The 22139-nt window shown below is 44.9% G+C and overlaps 1 protein-coding gene and 1 long non-coding RNA gene across 12 annotated transcripts in view; one reads left to right on the top strand and one right to left on the bottom strand.

Moving 5' to 3' along the window:
- Positions 1–9116: 9116 nt before the first annotated feature.
- CCN1 (cellular communication network factor 1) lies at positions 9117–12025 on the bottom strand. The gene is made up of 5 exons (XM_086390882.1): positions 11747–12025; positions 11223–11436; positions 10515–10871; positions 10178–10389; positions 9117–10063 (listed from the first exon to the last, which is right to left on the bottom strand). The coding sequence occupies exons 1-5, from the start codon at positions 11807–11809 to the stop codon at positions 9761–9763; spliced, it is 1149 nt and encodes a 382-aa protein (XP_086247008.1). The 5' UTR covers positions 11810–12025; the 3' UTR covers positions 9117–9760.
- An 85-nt stretch (positions 12026–12110) lies between these two features.
- Positions 12111–22139, top strand: part of LOC147375705 (uncharacterized) — a 94659-nt gene continuing 84630 nt past the window's right edge. For 5 of the 11 annotated variants that reach the window (XR_015160370.1, XR_015160363.1, XR_015160369.1 and 2 more), the window contains exons 1-3: positions 14329–14698; positions 18840–18931; positions 21161–21317. This is a non-coding gene — a long non-coding RNA (uncharacterized LOC147375705). Of the gene's footprint in view, positions 12462–12781; positions 12893–14076; positions 14699–18839; positions 18932–21160; positions 21318–22139 lie in introns of those variants that run through there. The other 6 variants (XR_015160364.1, XR_015160366.1, XR_015160367.1 and 3 more) reach the window with 4 other exon arrangements.

Genomic DNA, 22139 nt, shown 5'->3' with positions numbered 1-22139 from the left:
CTTCTCTCTGGGCTTTTTGCCTTCGCACCTGGGTCCAAGTAGTTGCAAGGGCCTCCTCGGGTGACCTACCAGTGGGTCAGGCCTAGACTGGATCCTGTCTGGGATCGACCTGTCATATTGAGGCTGTCATGTGGGAGAAGCAGATTGATTTTCAGCCTGTATCTGGTGGTGCCAATGCTACTTCGCTACTTCACCCTCTGCAGGATGGCAGCTCTTCTTACTGTGGTGGTGGGGAATTTCCAAAGGTAATTCCCCTAGAAGGGTCCGGCCTGTCCCCATCACCAGGTCAGGTCTTCTGTAGGTCCCTGCTGAAGGCTGCTTTTCTTCTTATCCATTGTAAAAACCAAGATGCAAAATACTTTGCTGGCTTTGATAGAATTCCCAGGCTTCAAATACTTCTCCCCCCTGCCCCCCACCAGTTTTGGAAGTAATTCCAAGTAGCAAACTCCTGTTCATGCTTCAAGACCCAGTTCAGATATTTTGTCCTCTGTGCGGTTTCCTCTGACTACCCTTTGTACTCTCACAGTCCTAGGTTCTCCAATGCTGTTCCTATGCACCAGAATTATTTGTATACCTTGCTACCTCTGCTAGATACAACATCCTTGTGGCCAGGGACAATGTCTCACTATTTCATCTGTTACCCATGTCTTGATATGTGGCCTGTCAAATACTACATACTCAGTAAATGTTTGTTAAATGAATGGACTTATTATATTTCTGTCAAATATTTGTTTGTTGGTTCATTCACTCATTTTTAGGAGTACTTTCTTCTCCTTTGGATATGGTTATCTTTGTGTTATTTATAAAATCAATAGGCCTCAAAAAGGGCCAAGTGTAAAATCATCAGTTGGATGATTTTGAGCTTCGCTGATGGCTCAGTGGTAAAGAATCTTCCTCCAATGCAGGAAATGTGGTTTCGATCCCTGGGTTGGGAAGGAGGAGGGCATGGCATCCACTCCAGTATTCTTGCCTGGAAAATCCCATGGACAGAGGAGCCTGGCGGGCTACAGTCCATGGTGTTACAAAAGAGTCAATTACAACTTAGTGGCTAAACAACAACAACAAGGATGATTTTAGCTATAACAGTTGGTTTAATAAAAAATAGCTTGAACAATAGGAGATTTCTTATCACACTAAACAAGAGGTATGGATGTCAGAGGGGCTGAAGGTCAGGTGACTCGACAGCTCAGTGGTCTCTTTAGAGACCCAGGGGCCTCCTACGTTCTGTTCTGCTGTCTTCCGTGTGTCAGTGACACTTCTCCCTGAGCTCAAGAGAGGTGATGTCCAGCAAAGAAGAAAAGCTCTCCTCTTCTAGTTTCTTTTTATTATCAGAGAAATCCTTTCTCAGAAGATCCCCCATCACCCTCCTCCAGGATATATTTTCTGGAATATCATTGATCAGGATTAAATCATAGCCCATCATGGATAAGGAAATGAGACCATTATGGTGGCTGAAGCCAGTCCTGATGCAACCCTTGGGGTTAGGGAGAGACAGGGGACTCCTTCCCTGAACGTACGGAAGGCCAAACACCTGAACAAAACCGGGGCTCTGCTAGCAAGGAGTCAAGGATATGAAGGGTGTCTGTGAGGTGCGTATCTAACGGTGTCCCCACGCCAAGTACTTGAATAAACTGTGGCACATCAATAAAAGAGTGAAAGTCTATGAACCCACTACAGTGGCTGAAGGAGAACTACACGCAACAACATGAAATGACTTTCAAGATATAAGAACTGTAAAGCTCTGTGTATAGTCTAATCTTTTTGTTCATAATAATAATAATAATGAATAACAGGTTAGGCACATCCCAAACCTATAAGTCCATGTAATATGCCCATAAAAGAGGCTGGATGTGGGGACCTGTGTGAAGGGGAGGGTTTCCTTAGAGACCTTCATTTTTGACATTCTGTATTTCTTATAATATTGAATTTGTATGAGTATGCCTTCTTTTGTTAAGGGGGAAAAAAAGCCAAATATTAAAAAGAGCACTTTAAAAGGCCAAGTATCATTTTGAATGCAAGAAGTCAATTAAAGACACGGGCTCCTTTCCAAGAGTAAACTAATTTGGAACGTGGGCGGGACCGCTCCGAAAGTTTTGCTCATGAGCCCAGAATTTAAACTCTTTCCATGAATGAGCAACTTTTTTTTTTTTTCAAGTTAGCCAATCTCCTTCACAGAAGATACACATTTTTACAGTGTTGAATCATTCTCTATTTGCTGGAGAAGGGCATCATCCTTGCTCTGGGATGCTGAGGATGCTGACTCGCCTATAGGAAATCCATTAGCGAAAGTCGTCCCAGGAGCCACACTGATACCAAGAGCCAGGCAAATGTCCCTGTAACCCAAGTGCTTTCCTGTACCCCAAATGACTCTGTCAGGGATAAGCTCAGAGAATAAATCCTGGGGTCCGCCTTCCGCTCTGCTACTGACTAACTGTAACTACTCAGTTCAATTTCTCTGAAGTTCATTGAACACCTCTGAAAAATGAGTAATATTTATGTGACAGTACTTGAAGGAAACATTTTTGAATCATTAAAAAAGATTTCTAGAACAAACCTCCTGACTACCTGGAATGACTCTCCTGGGAAGGCTCTTTGGTTACTATAAAAATAGATGGTTAAATTCAACAGAGGTTCAGGATGCAGTGTATATCTTTGACCAACTTATCTGGTGTCAGTTGAAAAATGTGACATGATATTGTAAATGGAATTGGTACAACTTCTCCACAAAAATACACAGTCTGGAATGGTAGAGGAAGATAGGGAATGGGGGCTTATTTACAGCCCCACATATTTGAAATTAATGAAGTGGTCTCTATTTTATCCTGGGCTTATAATGCAGAGTTTCCACGCCTAAAATCTTTTTTTGAAGCACTTTCATAGTAAAAGTGGTGCTCTGATTGTGCCTTTTTTAGAAAGATCCTGGATTTTTAAAGATCATCTCTGCCTGCCCTTCAGTTCCACCAACCGCAGGAATACATATATATCTCTTCTCCATCCATCTCTGGTGAATGCAGCATACCTACTCTAAGAGGGGAGGCTGCAGCTCAGCTCCCACCCTGTGCAAACTAACTTGTAGAAACTGTGGCCTACTGTTACCAGATCTATGAATTTTTCAAAAGAAGTCAGAAATATGGAAATACGAAAAAATTCTCAATTTTCAAATATTGGCAGCAAATCCCAGTTTTTATAAACTCTCTGCAGGCTGAACAAAACATATTTATTGTCCAATCCTATTTAAGTCACCAGCCTAGGACCTCTGGGCTTCCCAAGTGGCACTAGTGGTAAAGAACCCACCTGCCAATTGCAGGAGACACGGGTTCAGTCCCTGGGTTGGGAAGATCCCCTGGAGGAGAGCATGGCAACCGACTGCAATACTCCTGCCTGAAGAATCCCACAGACAGAGGAACCTGGCAGGCTACAATCCATAGGGTCACGAAGAGTCGGACACAACTGAAGCGACTTAGCACACATGTGCTTAGGACCTCTGCTATGAGGCAAGGCAGGACAAACTTGCTTTCTCTTCTTCATGAAGATCTGGAGGTTTGGGAAGCTCTCAAACTCCTTTCAATCTATTCTTAGTTGGCACTCATTCCTTGACAAAACTCTTTAAAGAATTTAAAATCTGATGGGAATAGTTAAATACCCACTCATGATGTGGTGGTGTTGCTACCATGGATTTGCCTGACGAGCCAATGGAGGGAGCACTTGTTTTCTTTCTGGTAGTGTGTCCAAGTAAGGGACTGTGTTTTACCACATTTATGAGGGTTTGGAGAAGAATTTTCTCCAGAGCTTTTATGAGACTCCTACATCCATTTCAGTTGAGGTGGATCCTGCTGGCTCGATATGGAACTTGGGGTTAGTGTTGTAGAAATCTTTTTTTTTCATTTTATTTTTTTTAATTTTAGTTGGATAGAAATCTTCTTGAGGTGCCCCATACCTTTGGTCAATGAAAAGTCAATGCTGGCGCCCCTCCCCCATACATACCCAAGCACAGTGTCCGGCCTAGAGGAATCATAGGCATATCTGGCAACAATTTTGCTTTTTCTGACTGCTAAAATGCATTCCATTTTAGAGAGAAGACATTAGTTTCTTCTTCTCAAAAGGTTTTACGACACAAGTACGGTGATGGTTAATTTTATATGTTAACTTGGCTAGACTATAATGCTGGTTTGTTGAGTTGAACAAAAGTCTAGATGTTACCCTGATGGTATTTTATAGATACAATTAATATTTAAAACAGTCAGCTTTGCTGTAGACTACTTTAGACTGGGTCTAGGTGGGGAGGGAAGGTCAATGAAAATGTAGCTTTGATGCTGAGACCTGCATGACAGGAAGAAGTTCAGATCAGGGAGCAGGGCATTTGGGGCAGAGAAACACAGCTAGTGCAAAGGTCCTGAGGAGGAACTTACATGGCTTATTTCAGAAAGGAAGGGGCAAGTGGAGCACCATAAACTCCACTTACAGTGAGTAAATGAAAGAAGTAGGCAGGTTACCAGGAGCTATGTGCCAAATAAGGAGTTGAATCTTATTCCAAGAGCAATGGGACCTGTTTCTGATTTACACTTTTAAAGAATTACTCCAGCTCGTCTAAGGAAAATGGATCACCAATGGTCAAGATTGGAAACCAGTGATGTTGCAGTTAACTATTGCCATGTAACAAACAACACTCAAAACTTAGGGCCTTAAATAATCATATTGGTTTGTTCATTATTTTATGTGTCAAGAATTCTGGGAAGGATTCAACAGGCAGCTCATCTCTGATTTATTAGACTTCAGCTTTTGAGGCAGTTGGAGCTGGAGGGTCCATTTCCAAGATGGTGTCTTCATATACATGTGGTACCCAAGGACTCCCTGATCTTCCTCTCTCTCCACAAGGCATCTCATCCTCTCAAGCCTATCCCTGTGGCATGGGCTTATCAATCTTCTAGTCTCAGTGTACTTATAATTCTTTTATGGTAGCTCGTTTTTGAAGAGAAAGGAAATAGGAGCACCTAGCCAGTGCACCATTTGGAACTAGCACCATATCACATGACTTTCTAGATATTCATTGGTCAAGGCAGTCAAAGAGCCCACCCAGCTCCAAGAGGGTGGAGAAGTAGACCCCATCTATTTTGGAGAGCAATGGGGTCACGCTGCTGAAGGGCATGTGGGTTGGAAGACATGGTTGCAGCCACCTTTGAAAAATACTGCGTGCCACAAGTGAAGGAGCCATTCCAGTAATTCAGGCAAGAGGTGATGGTGTCTTAGATTTAGATGTTTGCACTAGACTAAGAAAGAGGTGGATTCAAAATAAACAAGCAGAATACATGAGAACTGTAAAGTACTAACAAATGTGCTTGAGTACTTGTTTAATTGAATTGCACCTTATTAGATTATGTGGTAAGTGTTTCCCACCAGCAATAAAGTTAAAAGTAAGTCTGTTCTATTCTTAGGACACATGCATCACTGTCATGCATCACAATGTGCTTTGTCTCAAAGAATAAGCTTTTTAGGGCAGGAATTTTAAAAGGTCCAGATATTGGGGCTATATAGAGAGAGGGAAAAATAAGGACCTATAACTTATAAGGTCCAGGGACAGCCACATCCTATAACCAGGAGGGCTTTAGAAACTAAAGAGGGCCTTATATTTTCAAAGGCTTCATGGAGATGAGTGCTTTTGTCCACAGACAAACGTGAACAGTTTTTGCTTCATACATTCAGTTGCTTGATGAGGCAAAGCTTTAAAGGTATGGCAGTCAATGTATTAAAGAGAATATATGAAAAAAAATTTTTTTGTGACAAAAATGTGAGAAGTTCCATTTTAAAACAGGAGAGAAGAATCCAGAAACTCACCCAGGCTTACCCAGTAAATTAATGGCAGAGCTAGTATAAAAGACATGTCTACCAATTTCTAGTCTGGGATTCTTTCTACAATATCATCTGCCATTCTGCCCCAAACACAGCTTTATTCTGTACTGTGGTCCCACTGGACCCTTGCTATTATTGCTCAAGTGACTTTCAAATAGTGTCAGAAGGCAGGAGAAGAGGTTGTGAACATATCAAATCTGGTCACTGTACTAGTAAAATAACTAAAATATACTTTGCTAATTTTGATTCAGTTGCATCTCTTTATGGAGTGGACAGCACATGTGCTTATGTGAGAATCATCACCATGAGACTACTTACTGTGCTACTTTGTCATTCAATCACTAAGTCATGTCCGACTCTGTGACCCCATGGACTGACTGCAGCATGCTAGGCTTCCTGTCCTTCATCATCTCCTGGAGTTTGCCCAAATTCATGTCCATTGAGTTGGTGATGCTATCTAACCATCTCATCCTCTGCCACCTTCTCCTCCTTTTGCCTGCTAAATGTCCCAAAGAATATTTCTTGAGTGAAGTCGCTCAGTCGTGTCCAACTCTTTGCGACCCCATGGACTGTAGCCCATCAGGCTCCTCCATCCATGGAATTTTCTAGGCAAGAGTACTAGAGTGGATTGCCATTTCCTTCTCCAGGGGATCTTCCCGACCCAGGGCTTGAACCCAGGTCTCCCGCATTGCCGGCAGACACTTTACTGTCTGAGCCACCATTCTTTGGGACATTTTTTTAGAAATATAAAATGTCTCAAAGAATATTTCTTAAGATTCACTAAATTCCTAGGATTCTGGGATCACTTTATAACTCTCAAGGCTTACATCTCTATCAAAAACAAAACAAGAAAACAGCTCAAGAACATCAGAATCTTTTAGATTGGAAAGTGGTTACAACATAAGATCTTTACCACGTGTGGTGGTGGTTTACTCGACCCCATGGGCTATAGCTTGCCAGGCTCCTCTGTCCATAGAATTCTCCAGGCCAGAATACTAGAGTGGGTTGCCATTTCTTCTCCAGAGGATCTTCCTGACCCAAGGATTGAACCTGGGTCTCCTGAACTACAGGCAGTTTCTTTACCAACTGAGCTACCAGGGAAGCCCATGTGTAGAGGGTACAAATATGTTCTATTTCACATTTGCAATGCATGGTTTTTTATTTTGTTTTCTCAATATTTGAAGTAGGCAGTGTTCCATTTTAGACCTAGATAAAACTGATATGTTCTAAATTGCATAATTTCATTCTCAATTACTTTTAATGTCTTCACTCGCACTCATTTTCTATTGCCAAATCAAATATTTTGTGTCTATTGGTGTTTTTTAAAATTAATTAAGTACTCATTGAATCAGCATTTGTGTATCATTTAGTGTATTTCTTATGATAAGTTTAATGATCAAAGATCTAGTATTTTCCCATGCTAGATATGTTTCACATTTGAACTTCAATGGACAAATACTGGGCTTCCCTGGCTGCTCAGATGGTAAAGAATCTGGCTGCGGGAGACCTGGGTTCCATCCCTGGGTTGGGAAGACCCAGTGGAGGAGAGCATGGCAGCCCACTCTAGTATTCTTGCCTAGGGACTCCCCATGGATAGCGGAGCCTGGAGGGCTACAGTCCATGGAGTTGCAGAGAATCAGACATGACTGAGCAACTAAGCACAGCACAGGACAAATATTACCTCTCTACATACATAAAGGGTCTATAAAATATTGCTCCTTGATCTTCATGTAAGAAGCAATTTGCTGGGCTCTAATATTGGAAGATAATACCAGGATTGGTGCCTGGGAATGCATAAATTTTGCCTAAAGGTTCAGATGTCTGTTTAACAATATTGCACCAAAAATCCTCACAACTTTATTATGTTTTACGTGTTCTGTTGCACTGACAAGTTTAACTGCATCCAAGACTGAGCCAGGTGGTGTTCAAATTTCCAAATACCTTAAAATTTGAATGCCTCAGGCAAGAAAACCTGACCACTCACTAGGCAAAATTTATATTTAAGGCAAGACATTGTCAGAGTCAAAAGAGTGAAGGCCTTTGTCCACAGATTTTGCTATCACATTTACTTGAAAAGTTATGAATTTCAGTAAGGCTTTAAAACAGGTGCTCAGGCAGTGTTTTTCTGTACATCTTAATGGAGCATCAATATTAAACTATTTTGAAAACTCACAAGATCCCAGAAGCGGCTCCTCTTTTAAAGCACCTTCTCTTGTTGCCTAAAGATTCAAGTACTCTCTTAACTAAGTGAAGACCGAAATATTTCACTATGGATTTGAACAGGAGCCAAGAAGCTGAGATGAAAGGGAAACTTCTCTCTATAAAACATTTATTGTCAGTGCTTTCTTCAGATGTGATTCTTCTAAAACTAGCTACCAGCATTTTCCCAAACATTGACGCAGCCTTCTCAACCTCTCCTAGACCTACAATTCGGGTCCTTTTAGGAATGCACTGCATCTAGCCTCTGACCCTCTGGATAGCCAGTTCTATCTAACTGCTCCCTCCTGCCTCAATATATTGTATATTATAAAAAGGAAAGGGGGTGGGGTAGCATGGTCCTCACGCTATTGGAAAAGTACTTGAAATTCCTTGCATTCCTTTGCATTTAACAGCATGTTTACCTAATCATCGGCTTATTAGGATTGACACACGTCAATGTTCAAATTCATTTAATGAAAACAAACTGACTTCTGTAGATTGTAAGATTTTTTTCTCTGATCCCGACCACGGGTGAATTTTTGAGTCATTCTCCCAGGTTTGAGGAATGATACTAGAAAAATATGAACAGGTGACTTGATAACACATCATCCAACCATATTTAAATCTTGCCCGTGGATTTAGACGTGGGCAGCCTGAGTTATGGACTGTTTTCATTAAAGTTTCTCTCCTCTCTAAAGGATGTGCACAGTTACCTAGTGATTAAACAGCTTGGGTGATGGAGACCCTTAGGCTTTGAATTCTTATGAAAATAAAGCATTATTATTTAAATCACAAACTTAACTTCAGATTCCTTCTTATGCTTTGTACAAGGGCTGGGGTTCAATGTGTTTTTAAAACAGATTACTTTCAATGCCAAGGTTTTTCTCTACTGAATTTACAAAAGCAATCATTGTTAGATTTTTTAAGTTAGTTCCCTGCTCTGTTCCAAGCACTAGAACAGTTCCTGGCTCACTCAGTAAATCTTGTTTCAGTGATTGAATGCATAAGCTGGATTGTCCCCAATGGCTTTGAACATTCTCTAAAAATACTGAATGCCATACACTCAGGTATTAGGTAAATATTTCTTTATTAAATGATTAATTCCATAAATAAATTCTTTTCACTGAATATAAAATTAAAATCATTTACAAATTATTCCAGTATTACATTTCCCCTCCCTCCCTAAAAGCTACATTTTGATAAATAAAAACATTCAGTCTTAAAACACCTGATTTCTGTTTGCAATTTAGAGTGCAGATAGCTGCCTCTCATGGACACTCACAGAGTGTCACCTTCAGAAAGGGACGGACGCCCTTCCCATTTACTTCTGTCAAAGGATGAAGGTTTCAACTGTCCAACTAATCTTAATTACCTTTTACAACTGTAAAACCGAAAGGAAAAAAGCCTAGAGAAAAATATGCTTACCAAATAATTTACAAACAGAAAACAGAACGTCAACACCACAAGCTCCAAAATGAAGCGGTAACGTGTGCTCCAATACTATGAAGCGAAGTATTCTCCAATCGCAGCTGCATTAGTGTCCATGTGCACCAGCACACCTGGCAGTTTCCAAATACCTCACTACTACTCAAGAATGAGCAATGCCTCCCTTCTACCATAAGTCCCTTGACCCCGCCGCCCCCACCCATGCCTCTGTGATTCTGACACTCTCTCCCCACTTTGTCCACCCTTATGCTGGAAACCCGAGTTGCATTTAGTCCCTAAACTTGTGAATGTCATTGAACAGCCTGTAGAAGGGGAAGGCAGCCTCGTTGGCATGCGGGCAGTTGTAGTTGCATCTGCAGGACTGTATCATCATGACGTTCTTGGAAAACATTTCACCGTCTTCGCAGCGGAACCGCATCTTCACAGTCCTGGTCTGCTGAGGCGTGCAGCAGCGGCCGTCCACGCAGGAACCGCAGTACTTGGGCCGGTATTTCTTCACACTCGAACATCCAGCGTAAGTAAAGTGAACCGGTTCGGGGGACTTCTTGGTCTTGCTGCATTTCTTGCCCTTCTGTAAGAAAAGAGAAGGGAAGTTAGTGTTTTCTCTTTCTTGGAAGAGAAGGTCCCTTCTCACCCAGTCTACACCCAGGGGACTAGTCTACAGCACAGCACCGCAGGCACTTACTTTCAGGCTGCTGTACACCGGCTGTCCACAAGGCCGCACTTCACAGATCCGGGTTTCTTTCACCAGGCGGCATTCAGGGTTGTCATTGGTAACGCGTGTGGAGATACCAGTTCCACAGGTCTTTGAGCACTGGGACCATGAAGTTGTTTGGACGATACATTTCTGGCCGTGTGAAGAAGGGTTGTAAAGAATGCGAGGTTCCATTCCAAAAACTAGACAGACAAACAAGAGGGAAGAGTTCTCAGAGACATAGGGACACAAACAAATTCAAGTTCTCATTTCTCTAAAGCTTCAGACTAGGCATAGGGTTCAGTGCAAGGTCGCAGTCTTAACTTACCGGGCAGCCGCTTCAAGAAGCCGCTTTTTCCAACTGCAATTAATTCATTGTTTCTCGTTAACTCCACCTCCGAGTCATCGAAGGCCAGCTCCTTGCCCTGGAGGCCCTCCCCGTCGTCCATAGGGTCCTTGGCACTGTCGTCGTCGCAGACCCACTCCTCACAGCACTGCCCGGTAACTTTGACCAGCCGGAGGTTGGGGCAGCCCAAGTTGGGGAGAGAGAGTTCTTGGGGGCACAGAGGAATGCAGCCCACGGCGCCGTCGATACATGTGCACTGATGTTTACAGTTGGGCTGGAAACTTTCCCCATTCTGGTAGATTCTGGAGTTATATTCACAGGGTCTGCCCTCCGACTGAGCTGCAAAGAGCACCGAAAAAGAAAGGAAGGGGTGGATAAAGGTAAGATTCCGAACTACGGCCTGAAACTCATACATATTTTCTGCTGCTTAATTCAATTTATGGTAAAGTTTCCTACAATTCCCCGGAGACTCCAGGCCAGAACAATAAGTTAGTCAGGAATCACTTTTCCGTATGCGCTTTTCGTTGGGCCCAGACACACTGAATTGCATTCCAGACTGCTGAAATCATGTGCCTTTCTGCCAAGCTACCAACAACAAAGCATCACCATACATGGTCTCAAAATTACTAAACTTCTGGACTTCGGGGACTATTCTTTTTTTTAAAAGGGGCCAAACCGCAAGCCTCTTACCTCTGCAGATCCCCTTCAGAGCGGTGGAGTTGGCGCCGAAGTTGCATTCCAGCCCCTTGGTGTGGTCGCAGGGCTGCGTTTTGCTGCAGTCCTCGTTGAGCTGCTTGGCGCAGACCTTACAGCAGCCGCAGGCGTCCCGGACCAGCCCGACTCCCGGGGCGCACTTGGGAGCCTCCAGGGGGCAGTGGCAGGCGGTGGGGCAGGTGGAGAGAGCCTGGAAGGGGGTGAGGAAACGCGTGAGGCTCCGCGGGGTACGCAGGAGAGGCGCCCCAGGAAGGGACGAGGGTGTCTGACCCGGGCGGCAGGAGACGGGGGTTTCTGATCCCGTCCAGCCCGGCCGTCCTGGGCAGCGGCGAACGCCAGGAGGCCCCCGGCAGGTCTTCAGGGCGGGATTAAAGAAAGAGCTATCCCGAAACACCCCCAACCCCCGAACTCTGGAGCCTAGCTTTTCCAACCGCGGGTCGTCCGGGGAAAGGGGAAGGGGCTGTGAGAACGGAAGGGGAAGCGGTGGCCTAAGAACTCACCAGCCTGGCCAAGTGGAGAAGGGTGACGGCGAGGGCGAGCGTCCTGGCGGTGCGGGAGCTCATCGTGGCGCGCAGGAGTGGTCCCGGCTAGCGCAGAGGCAAAGACGCCAACACACCAGAGCGCAGCGGACGAGCCGGTGCGGCTGGGGTAGTGGGCCGGGCGGCGGGGAGGCGAGGGCCGGGGCGGCGAGCGGTTTGCGGGCGTCCTTCTTCCGAGGTCCTGGCCGAGGAGTAGCGGAGGACGCGGGTGCTGCTCGGGGGCGCTCTCGCTCGCGGTCTGCCCCAGCGCCCAGAGCCCGCCTTTTATACCGGCCGGTCGCGGCGCCGCGTGTTTCAGTGACGTCGGCTCTGTCTGTGCGTTCCAGAATTCTCAAACATCTCAGGAATGCTGGTTGGCGCGGGCTCCTGCCAAGCGCCTCCCCTGGCTCCGTTGCACTTTTTTTTTTTTTGTCCTGGACCCGTCAAGAAAACAATCTTCCTTTTTTTCCACTTTAAATAACGACTTCTATTGGGGAGGGCTCTTCTTGGCGTGATGATGGTGATGGTGGTGGAAGGGCTGAGGGGGGCGAGTTCAGAACTTTGCCTGGACTGGGAGGGTGGGAGGACCTGGAGGGAGGGATAAAAGTCGTTTTGTTTGGTGATGCCGAGTTGACCCAGCAGCCTTGGAAGCCCTCACCCGGGAAGGCAGCGAGCTGTTTGCCTGTTTACAGCGAAGGTGAGAATCAAGTTATCTATTGAGAAAGGCGAACGAGGAGGGGGAGTGTCTGGGAGCCAGGACTCTGTTTGAGGACTTCGTAGAGGCATGCTCTGATCAAGTCCCAAAGCTTTGGCATGGTGTTTATTAGCCAAGTTAAATATATTGCAAATTAATACCCGCAGTGGCATTTATGAATGAGAAGGGGGGGGGGGAAACCTACTCCCCCCATTGTCTGGCAGATTCCCAGACAGAGGTCTTCCCTACTCCGCATCACACCCCCCCCACCCCCCCCCCCCCCCCCCCGCTTTTTGGTACGTCGTACTTGTTTGTTTTTGGAGGTTCCCACTTAAGTTCCAGCCCACTGCCTGGGTTGGAAGTCCGAGAGGAAACGAACGCAGGGAGTTCTCCGGGAGGCTGTCTTACACTTCCGCACGGATGCAGGAGACCGGGTAAGCCCTTCCAGTCTCCCTCCGCAGGCGGGAGGCGACGCTAACTAAGCAGACAGCCAGAAGCGTAGAGGACTATCGTCAAGTGATTTGTATTGAGATCATTACCGGCATATACAGCAAAATCAAACCAGATTCCAGCACCATTGTGCCCAGTAAATCTCTGGAGAAAACAAACACCTTGACACGGAAAGTTTTGCAGGGGAGTTTAACTCCTTTCCTGGGACTACTTAGAAGCCTCCCATTTCAAGTGAATTGCAATGCTTTGCCCTCTAAATACAGAGAAATTAGTCTTAGGATGTAATATGTTGTAGTAAAAAAAAAAGTTGGCAATTTTAAGGTCTTTTTCTACGAGCAACACATTCAGTAGAAGACCCCTTACAAAGCAAATTATTTGAACTTCAAAAACCATCAGTGTGCTTGACAAATGCTCCCTCAAAGTTTCAAAAACTACACTTCTTGTGTAATTTTCATAAAAACACACACAGTAATTATGCCAGTTTGTCATGTATATGTGCTCTAGGAGAAATTCTTGTCCTTTGTAATGTTTAGGGCTGTTCAGTCTAAATGACTGAGCCGTCTGGCTTAAGAAGGCCTTCAGTGTAATTTTCTGTGAATGATTGATAAACACAATAAAGACCTACTGCAATGAAAACATTCTCCAATGCAGAGAACTGTGGCAGGAAAGAGTTAAGTTTCATTCATTCAAAAGTGCTCTTCCAGAAGTCTAAGAGACTTTTACTAGAGAGAATAGGATCTTTAAGGTTTAGTTGGGAGTGGGGTCTTACTTTTCAAGACAATAAACTGTCAGGTTTTCTGGGCCCTATCCAAGTCAACTCACCAGTTATTATTTAGAAAGCGTTTTTGTTTTTTCCTGTAGTAGAGTTTCTGTATTGTTTCCTCCATAATGAAGTGACTAGGAGTAGATGCAGTACAGGGTGGGAGGAGGCGGTGGAGAAAGAATGGAGAGGAGCTTTCCTGGCTTCTGTTGCGGGTCTTTTCTATTTGACTTCATGGTTGTAAGTATTTCCAGATGGTGAATCAGACACCAGACGTAACAATATTTCCATATTTGGGTATAGCAGTAGCCTGCGTTTTTAACATTTTTCTGCCTCTGTTATCCAACCACAAAGCATTCTTGACAGCTTCAAATGTTGTTAAATATAGACTTAACTTCTGTTCCCAGGGCAGGAAATTCTTTGGAATTCCTTGTTTTTCATACAATCTGTCTATCATAATTTAAAAATGAAATTACGACAGATGATCCAACTGGCTCGTGTATACACCTTGTTCCTTTATGGAAGTTTTATAGGGGGTGGAGGCAAGGGGGAGCTGAGAGAGATTCAGTGTGCAGCACAGCATTCACAAACACACCATTCCAGAGATTCCATTAAAAATCAGATTAAAGTTTTCTAACAAGAGTGTGTGGGTTTGTTTCTGGACTTCATCTGGGGAATCTTGGAGGATGAGTTTGCCTCAGAGGAGAAGCTTACAGAACCTCACCGTCAGCTGCCCATTTAAAGCAGGGGGTGTGTTGTGGGAGTGGGTGGGAAGCCGGAGCAAACAGGGCCAGGACGCGGGAGCCGGACAGACAGGAGTAACCTATGTGCACAGCCTTTCCCTATACTATGTCCTGGTTCCACTGCTAGTAAATGACAGCATCAAACAAGAGGAATAGCAGCTCCTCAAGTCCTGTTCCAGGAAGGTCCAGAAACCCCAAACGTCCCGTTGCCTTCTCGCCTCCTCTGCTGAGAGCTGCAGAGCAGCTCACGTTGACAGACTGCAGGGTAAATGTGCAAACGTTTATGGGTAAGTGTCCTCTGGTCCTCCTTCTGCATGGCTCTTTTGCTCTCTTTTCTCCCCCACCCTCCCTCTCCGGGTGCCCCAAGAGTGAATAACGGGCCGTCTTGTTTCCTTGGGCTGCAGGGCACGGAGAAGGGGCTGATTGTCTTCTCAGCTCCTGGCTTTGGACTGAGCGATGGGAACGTCTCTCGTCCGCTGATGCCAGGGAATTTTAGGTCACCAAAAGAAGGGTTCACTGTCTGGCGGCAACTGAGAATAATAATCACCCTAAATCTGGCGACTCCGGTTTCCTAGCCCTAGACCAGTGGTTCTCCAACTTTGGCCCGCATCAGACTCACCTGGAGGGCTGGGTAGATGACCGACCCAACTGGCACCACCCTAGAATTTGTTATTAGTTCTAAGAAGTTTCTTAGTTTCTAATTAGTTCTAATTAGTTTCAAAGAAGTCTCGAGGTGATGTGATCCCGCTGGTTCGGGGAATCACACCCTGAGGACCACCGCCTTGGATGACAAAAGTGCCTGTAAGAGCTGTGTGTGTGCTTGCATTTGTCCTCAGTCAGGCACTCGGTGGTCTCACAACTCCACTTTTTTAGCCACCTTAAGGAACAGAACAACTGATGGGGACAACGAAAGGCCGGCTTTAAGGCTATTCGATCTCTCCCCACCGCCCAGCCTACCCCGAGAGATCTCAGGGAGAGTCAGTGAGCAAGATGGGGGCAGGAACTGAGTGGTAATGGTGCTGGGAAGGCCTCGGCTGCCCCCCGCACCTCTGCGGAGACAGCGGGTAGGGGCCGCGCTGCGAGAGTGGTATGGGGAGGGGAGAGATCCGGGGCCGAGCACCGAGAAGCGCCCGGCCGCCTGCCGCCCGCTGCCCCCTGCCGGCTGTCCGGCCCGCGCACCCGGAGTCACCGCGGTTGTCAGGACTAGAGGTTTCCGGCGGCGCGCGCCGCAGGACGTTTCCAGCCCCAGCCCATATTTGGTGAAAGTCTTTCAAGACTCCGTCATCCAGCTCTGGGGGGCGGAGGCGACGGCGGCGGCCTTAGGAGCTGGGCCCGGCAACCGCGCGGCCGCTGCGTCGCTGAAAAGTGACCGCGTCCGGCCCTCGCGCCGCGGGGCGGCAGGCGTGCCGGGCGTGCTGGTGCGCGCGTGCCCCGGAGATCGCGGCCGCGGGACCCGTACCTGCACCCGTTGCGAGGGCTCGGCCCGCCCTGCGCTGCGTGGGAGGCTGGCGCGGAGGGCGCCGGCCCGATTGTGTCACTTTTCCCGTCCACCCCTCTGTTGACTCGTCCTCCCAACGGGGCAGAGTTGCCGCGCTGTGCTAGACTTGGAGGGTACGCCCAGGCGCGGGGGTGTGGGTGTGTGTCGGAACCAGGCGTTCTTGAGACATCAAGCCCACCAGAGAGTGGGGACCAGGAATTAATTTTGGGGAGTAGTCCCCGAGGGCCTTGGTTCCGTTATCCCTAGAAGGGAGAGAGGCTGAAGCTCGCTCTCGGTCTCTCTTGGATCTCCCACAACCCTTCCTTCCCTCCTTATCAATAAGTTCCGTGGAGGCGGAACCCCTGGATAGGAAGCCCTAGCTCTGTCGTCCACTGGCCTACAGTCTTCAGTAAACTGCACATCCTTAATGGACCCTGTATCCTTCATCAGTAAATTGGGAAAGGAGCAGTGGTAAAACTGGATCAGTCCCTTTCAGGGCCAAATTTTATGTCATCCTCTCCTGATAATGACAGAAGCCAATGCTCATATAGGGCCCACTTTGTGTCAGGCACGGTTTTGAATGCCTGCTATTTATTGACTTATTTGATTCTCTAATGCCCCATTGAGGGCATCGTTAACACCATTCTCTAAATGGAAAAAAATTGGAGGCACAGAGGGTAAATGTTTAGTCATAAAGCACTCAGGTAGGTAGCTGAATTGAACCCAGGCTTCTTGGTCCTAGCTGACCTTGCACTTAACCGCTGTGCGTACTCCCTATCACTTAGAAGTTCAGACCTGTCCCTTCTTCTGAAACTTACCTTTATTTAACTCTATCACAACTTACCCAGATGTTCCAGGATAAATGCATCAGATAGAAAAGAAGTTGGTGAGTTAACTGAAGCTGTATAAACCTCTAAGAATTACCTTATGTACTGGCTCTTGGGCTTCCCTGGTGGCTCAGACTATAAAAATCTGCCTGAAAATGTGGGAGACCTGGGTTCAATCCCTGGGTTGGGAAGATCCCCTGGAGGAGGGCATGGCAACCCACTCCAGTATTCTTGCCTGGAAAATCCCCATGGACAGAGGAGCCTGGCAGGCTACAGTCCATGGGGTTGCGAAGAGTTGGACACGACTGAGCAACTAGGCACGGCATAGCACTGGCTCTTGGGAAGGAGAGGGAAAAGGTCATTGCATTTCAACGGAAAAGCCTTAATGCAAACAGACTTTTTGACACCTTGGCAGATGACAGAGAAGGTATCTAGGCCTTTGGAACCCTTCTTTAATCTTATAAGCCACATTGATCAGACAGTCCTACTTCTGGAGTAAGGGTTAGCCTGGTAAGAGCTACATTTGTCACTGAGATAGTTTTCACAGCTACTTACTTGATAGTTTATCAGTCTGGGTGCTTCTTATACACTCAATCTACTTTTAACTTTTTTTCCAGTTATGTTATGAGCATAATCACCTATGTATATGAGGACAAATTGCTTATCCTCTTCAAACCCCAGATTTATTCTGAGCTCATGATATGTCATGGCACCAAAAAGAGGACTTTAATATTGGCCTTCCCCTGAACGACTTTACAGTCTGACACTTTTGGGCCTGGGCAATGGATATAGAATTAATCTGAGTCTATATGGATAAATAAGAGTCTGATACATGGAAAGATATTTGAGGGAATAGAGCTTTGATGACCCACTAGTAAGGCTTGGCCATAGAATTCCTTTGGGGAACTGGCAAGAGACGTCAACTGGATCTTCTGCCAGTGGCCTTGCCCATCTGACTGGGACTCTGTCTATAGGTAGTGGTGAGCCTGTGAGGTTTTGCCTTGGTTTCCTCTCATCTATAAGATAATGGCTTTGCCCCAGCTCAGGGAATATGCACTGAAGGGCTCAAAGGGATCAGCCAGGTAACAAAATGCCATTCCAAGGATTTTTGTCTGATGACACTGGCCTCAGCCTGGGGCAACAATGTGGATAGTGTAGACTCTATGAGGGGTGGAGTGGGGGCTGAGTGGTTGGTAGGTGAAAATGTAAATCCAGTGTTTGCTTGTTTTCTCAAATTTTAGAGGTACTAGTGATCTGAAGTTTTACACGAAGGCTTTTCATTTTTAAAATATTGACAATTAATTAAAACAGTGTTAAAATGCCATCTAAGTTAATCCTGGGAAAACTCAAGAAGACAATGTGTGGGAGCTGCCAATGTGATCTCCAGACCAAATGTCTCTGAAAACTTGTCCTGCTCTGGCATTCTGTAACTCTCAGCCTCTCTTGACATATTAAGGAATAGCACCATGGGCTCCATTGAACTGGCAGGTTGGTTAGGCTTTCATTTGTTTAAGAGTTAGGGCTGTCATTTGACTCAGTTGTAAGAGTTTATGCTTTATCAACAAAATTGGAATGTGTCTTTTCTTATTTTCCACTTTCCATCTTCCCCAAACACTACTCTGTCTTCTTACTTCTCCCCTTGAATTTATATTGTAAGCAGCAGGCATTCTCTTGGCAGCATGGTAGGAAACACTTTTTTTTATTTTAAGGCATTTGTATCCAGTGGGAACTATATCTGTTTAGTTTCTTCACCTGGCATCTGTCCACAGGAAGCCAGGCATTTCTAACCCCTTTTTACCTTACAGATCTTGTTTTTTGATAACATAGAAACATTTCAAAGGAATGGACTGGAAGGTACCCCTCCCACTCCGCCCTGCAATCTATCTTCTAGACATGCTGGAGCAATCCGAAATATATAATTATAAGTCACTATCAAATGGGTTGGTTCCAGATTCAGAGATTAAGAATTAACCTTCACCTTCTATGGGTTTTATTTCCAGAGATACTTGTCTCTTAAATGCCCACTTAAAACCACACATACCACATTGAGAAAGGATTTGATCTGGGCACAGTACGTGAGCACACAGAGAGACTGAAGCCATTTATTTGTGCCAACTTTTGCAGGGCCGAGGATTAAGTGTGAAGGAGGATTCTGGCAGTTGGGCTGAACAAAGACATAAGACATGTTTAATCCTCAGCAGGATGCTTGGCATATAGTAAGTACTTAATAAATTATAATTATTTCCACTGCAATCACCACCATTACCTTTACTTTTACTACAATTAGCATAGGATGAATTAGACTTATTCTCTAGAGAATATTCTGTATTCCTTAGACTAGAGAAAAAAATTAGATGAACTCTAGTTTAAAAATCATTTGCTAAGTTATATATAGATGATGTGATTTATAAACCCCACCCAAGTCAGGATCCTGGCTTGCACTGGAGCCCCAGTGATCATCTAACAAAGCACTTTAATGGCCTTGCCCGTCATGGAATTGCAACTTTGCCTATAAACAGTGTTGAGCCATGTAAGGTTCTTGCCTTGGTTTCTTCATCTATAAGACAATGACGTTGCCCCAACTCAGAGGTCATGCACTCAAGTGCCCCACAGATCAGTCAGATACAAAACACCATACTTGAGAGTTAGTGACAGCTAACACTTGGCCCCAGTGTTTGGGAGCCATGAGGATCACTGTATCTATGGTGCCTGAGTTTTGTCTACCAAAGACTAGGCAGTTCGTATATATATATGAGATGTTAAGGGACAGCAGAGTGTTTGCATCCAAAGGCCATTCTTTTGATGGAATCTGCCTTAAAATCTAGGTACTTGCCCCCAACCTCTTGACTTCCTCCTAACAACTGATTGTGGACCTCACTTAAATATTTTTCTAAATGTGAGCTTATTTGTGTTTTCAGTCATGGTAGACCTCACTTTCTTCAAGAGAGTCTGGTAATGAATGAGTTAAATAATAAAAAAAGGTTCCCTCCTCAGGGACCCTTGCCTGAGCTTGCTCCTATTTCCTCTGAAAAGCAAGAGATGTGTCAGAGCAGAGGAGCAACTCAGAGATTGAGAGATGCTTCTACCCTAGCTGAGTCATCACCATTGACTTTATCCCCTGAGGCCAACTTTACCACCTGAGGTGGAATCACTGCTACCACCCACAGCCTGTGGGTACCACTTCAGGTGGTAAAGTCCACTTCAGGTGGACAGCTGCTCAGTCCAGAGCCCTCCAGGCACCCATCAAACACTCCTAGTGTGCACCTTGTGCAAGGTGTCACTGAACCTTGGATGTGGGCATGGGTGAGGTGCCCAAGGTTATGGCAAAAAATAAAAAGCATACAGCAATTTAAGGCTAGTCCCAGGCATTTCTTTGACATCTTTTATCCTCTCTCCTTTGATTAAATATTAGCTTTCAAAAAAAGAAAAAAGCTGTTTTTAAACAGTCAGTTCTATTTTTTTGTACTTGTTTCTAACTTAAAAATTGATATATAATATTATATTAATTTTAGGTATACAACATAATGATTCAATGTATATATATATATATAGGGAAATGATCACCAGAGTAAGTCTAGTTCACATCTATCACCTCATATAGTTTTTTTTGTGGGGGAGGGAGAGTAGAAGTTTTAAGATCTACTCTTATTTACAATGCAGTATCAACTATGGTTGAGACTTCCCAGGTGGTACTAATGGTAAAAGAACCTGCCTGCCAATGCAGGAGACATAAGAGATGTGAGTTCGACTCCCAGGTCAGGAAGATCCCCTGGAGGAGGGCACATCAATACCCCTCTGGTATTCTTGCCTGGAGAATCCCATGGACAGAGGAGCTTGGTGGGCTACAGTCCATAGGGTCGCAAAGAGTTGGACACAATTGAAGCAGCTTAGCGCAGCATGAACTATAGTCACCATACTGTACATTACATTCCCAGGATTTATTTATTTTATATTATTTTATAACTAAAAGTGCGTACTTTTTGATCACCTGAACAGTCAGTTCTTAAAGGGCGAAGACAACATGTCTTCAATGCTTGAATCTTCTGAGGCCCTAGGAAATGCTGCTGGGGGAATTATAAAATGTGAATATACACCAAGACACTGCCGATTCAGAAGATGAATGGCTCAGTTCAGCCCTATTAATATGATATGAATGACAAGCTTCATTCTAAGTGACAAGGCAAAGAGAAACAACATCTAGATTTTGCTATGTTGGCTCTCATAGCCTAGAAAAGATCTAGAGGCATAAACAGATAATATAATACAGCGGTCTATGTTCTAGGTAAAAGGCAGCCAAATTGCTCTGGGAATAAAGACAAGGAACATCTTAACTTTGAGTCCCACCCTTTCAAAATGTGAGGTTTTTTTCAGTTTGTATATTTTGGTGGATAGGATGGGTCAGACTCAGTCACACGCAGGCACTAACATGTATGTTCCCCTTGAAGCTGGCGATTGCAGAAAACATGGGCATCTTCATGAGACAATAGTAAAATACATACAAAGGAGAAACTTAATATGAGCCTCTGAAAATGCATTGATTACAGACAGGACCAACTTTGTGAGTGCTGCTGGAAATTATCACTATGGATCCTTTTTTCTGAGGTAAGAGGCAAGGGAACTGACATGAACCAAAACCTTAAAGGCTATCTCACCTTACGTTCAAGAAAATCCTCTGAGGTGAGCATGTGAACATCTTTCTAAACTCAGGAAGTTGGAGTTCAGTGAAGTTAAGCAACTCGCTCAAGATTAGGCAGTTAGTATGTGACAAAACAAGGCGTCTAACCCAGACCTAACTGCTCCCAAACCCAAAGTCTTTGCCCTTTCTACATTTCTGCTACATCGTCCTACCGTCCTGAGTTTCAACTCCCTTCATGAGTGTTTGCTCTTGTTCTATTTTCTTTAATTGTTACCACCTTGCCTTTATAGAGCCAGCCCTTTCACCTTTTCTTAGCACTTTCAGATCCATTGATGCTGCAGTTTTTGAGCCACTCACTGGTGAGCCTGACTTCTCAAGAAGGTGCAAATTAAAGTGAATGAGATCATTATCCTCACCACTATAATCAGAGAACAAGTATGGTGATACTAAGCCTGCACTTGGATTTGCTTCCTTGCTAGGCGCTATGTAGAATAATTTAGATATCCATGATTTCTGTCTTCTAGGGATAGATAACAGGTTCCCCAGGGTGTGGAGTTTAAATGGAAATAATGAAGGAAGTATGATTTAGGGAGTTTGTGTTTCAAAGACAGAAGGAAGTGCCATGGCAGTCTGAGACTGCCCTGAAGTAATACAGTGGCTCTATAAAGGCAAGGTGACAACACTAAGAAAATATAAAAATGAGCAAGCCCTCATAAAGCCCTCATAAAGGGTGATGCCCTTCACTGACTCAACAGACATGAGTTTGAGCAAACTCTGGGAGATGATGA

The sequence above is a fragment of the Bos grunniens genome, chromosome 3 (assembly GCF_055505025.1).
Source record: "Bos grunniens cultivar Pamir isolate PY7600 chromosome 3, Bosgru_T2T1.0, whole genome shotgun sequence".
In the NCBI taxonomy this organism is placed as follows: domain Eukaryota; kingdom Metazoa; phylum Chordata; class Mammalia; order Artiodactyla; family Bovidae; genus Bos; species Bos grunniens.
Note: the sequence above shows the minus strand (reverse complement) of the source record. Positions and strands in the feature narration are given on the sequence as shown.

What these genes read in the sequence shown, in the direction of transcription:
- CCN1 (XM_086390882.1), bottom strand. Translation starts at nt 11,809, where the DNA reads ATGAGCTCCCGCACCGCCAGGACGCTCGCCCTCGCCGTCACCCTTCTC. An exon ending in TTCTCCACTTGGCCAGGCTG is followed by an intron (nt 11,437 to 11,746) that starts GTGAGTTCTTAG and finishes ACCCCCTTCCAG; the next exon opens with GCTCTCTCCACCTGCCCCAC. An exon ending in CGGTGTACAGCAGCCTGAAA is followed by an intron (nt 10,064 to 10,177) that starts GTAAGTGCCTGC and finishes CTTTTCTTACAG; the next exon opens with AAGGGCAAGAAATGCAGCAA.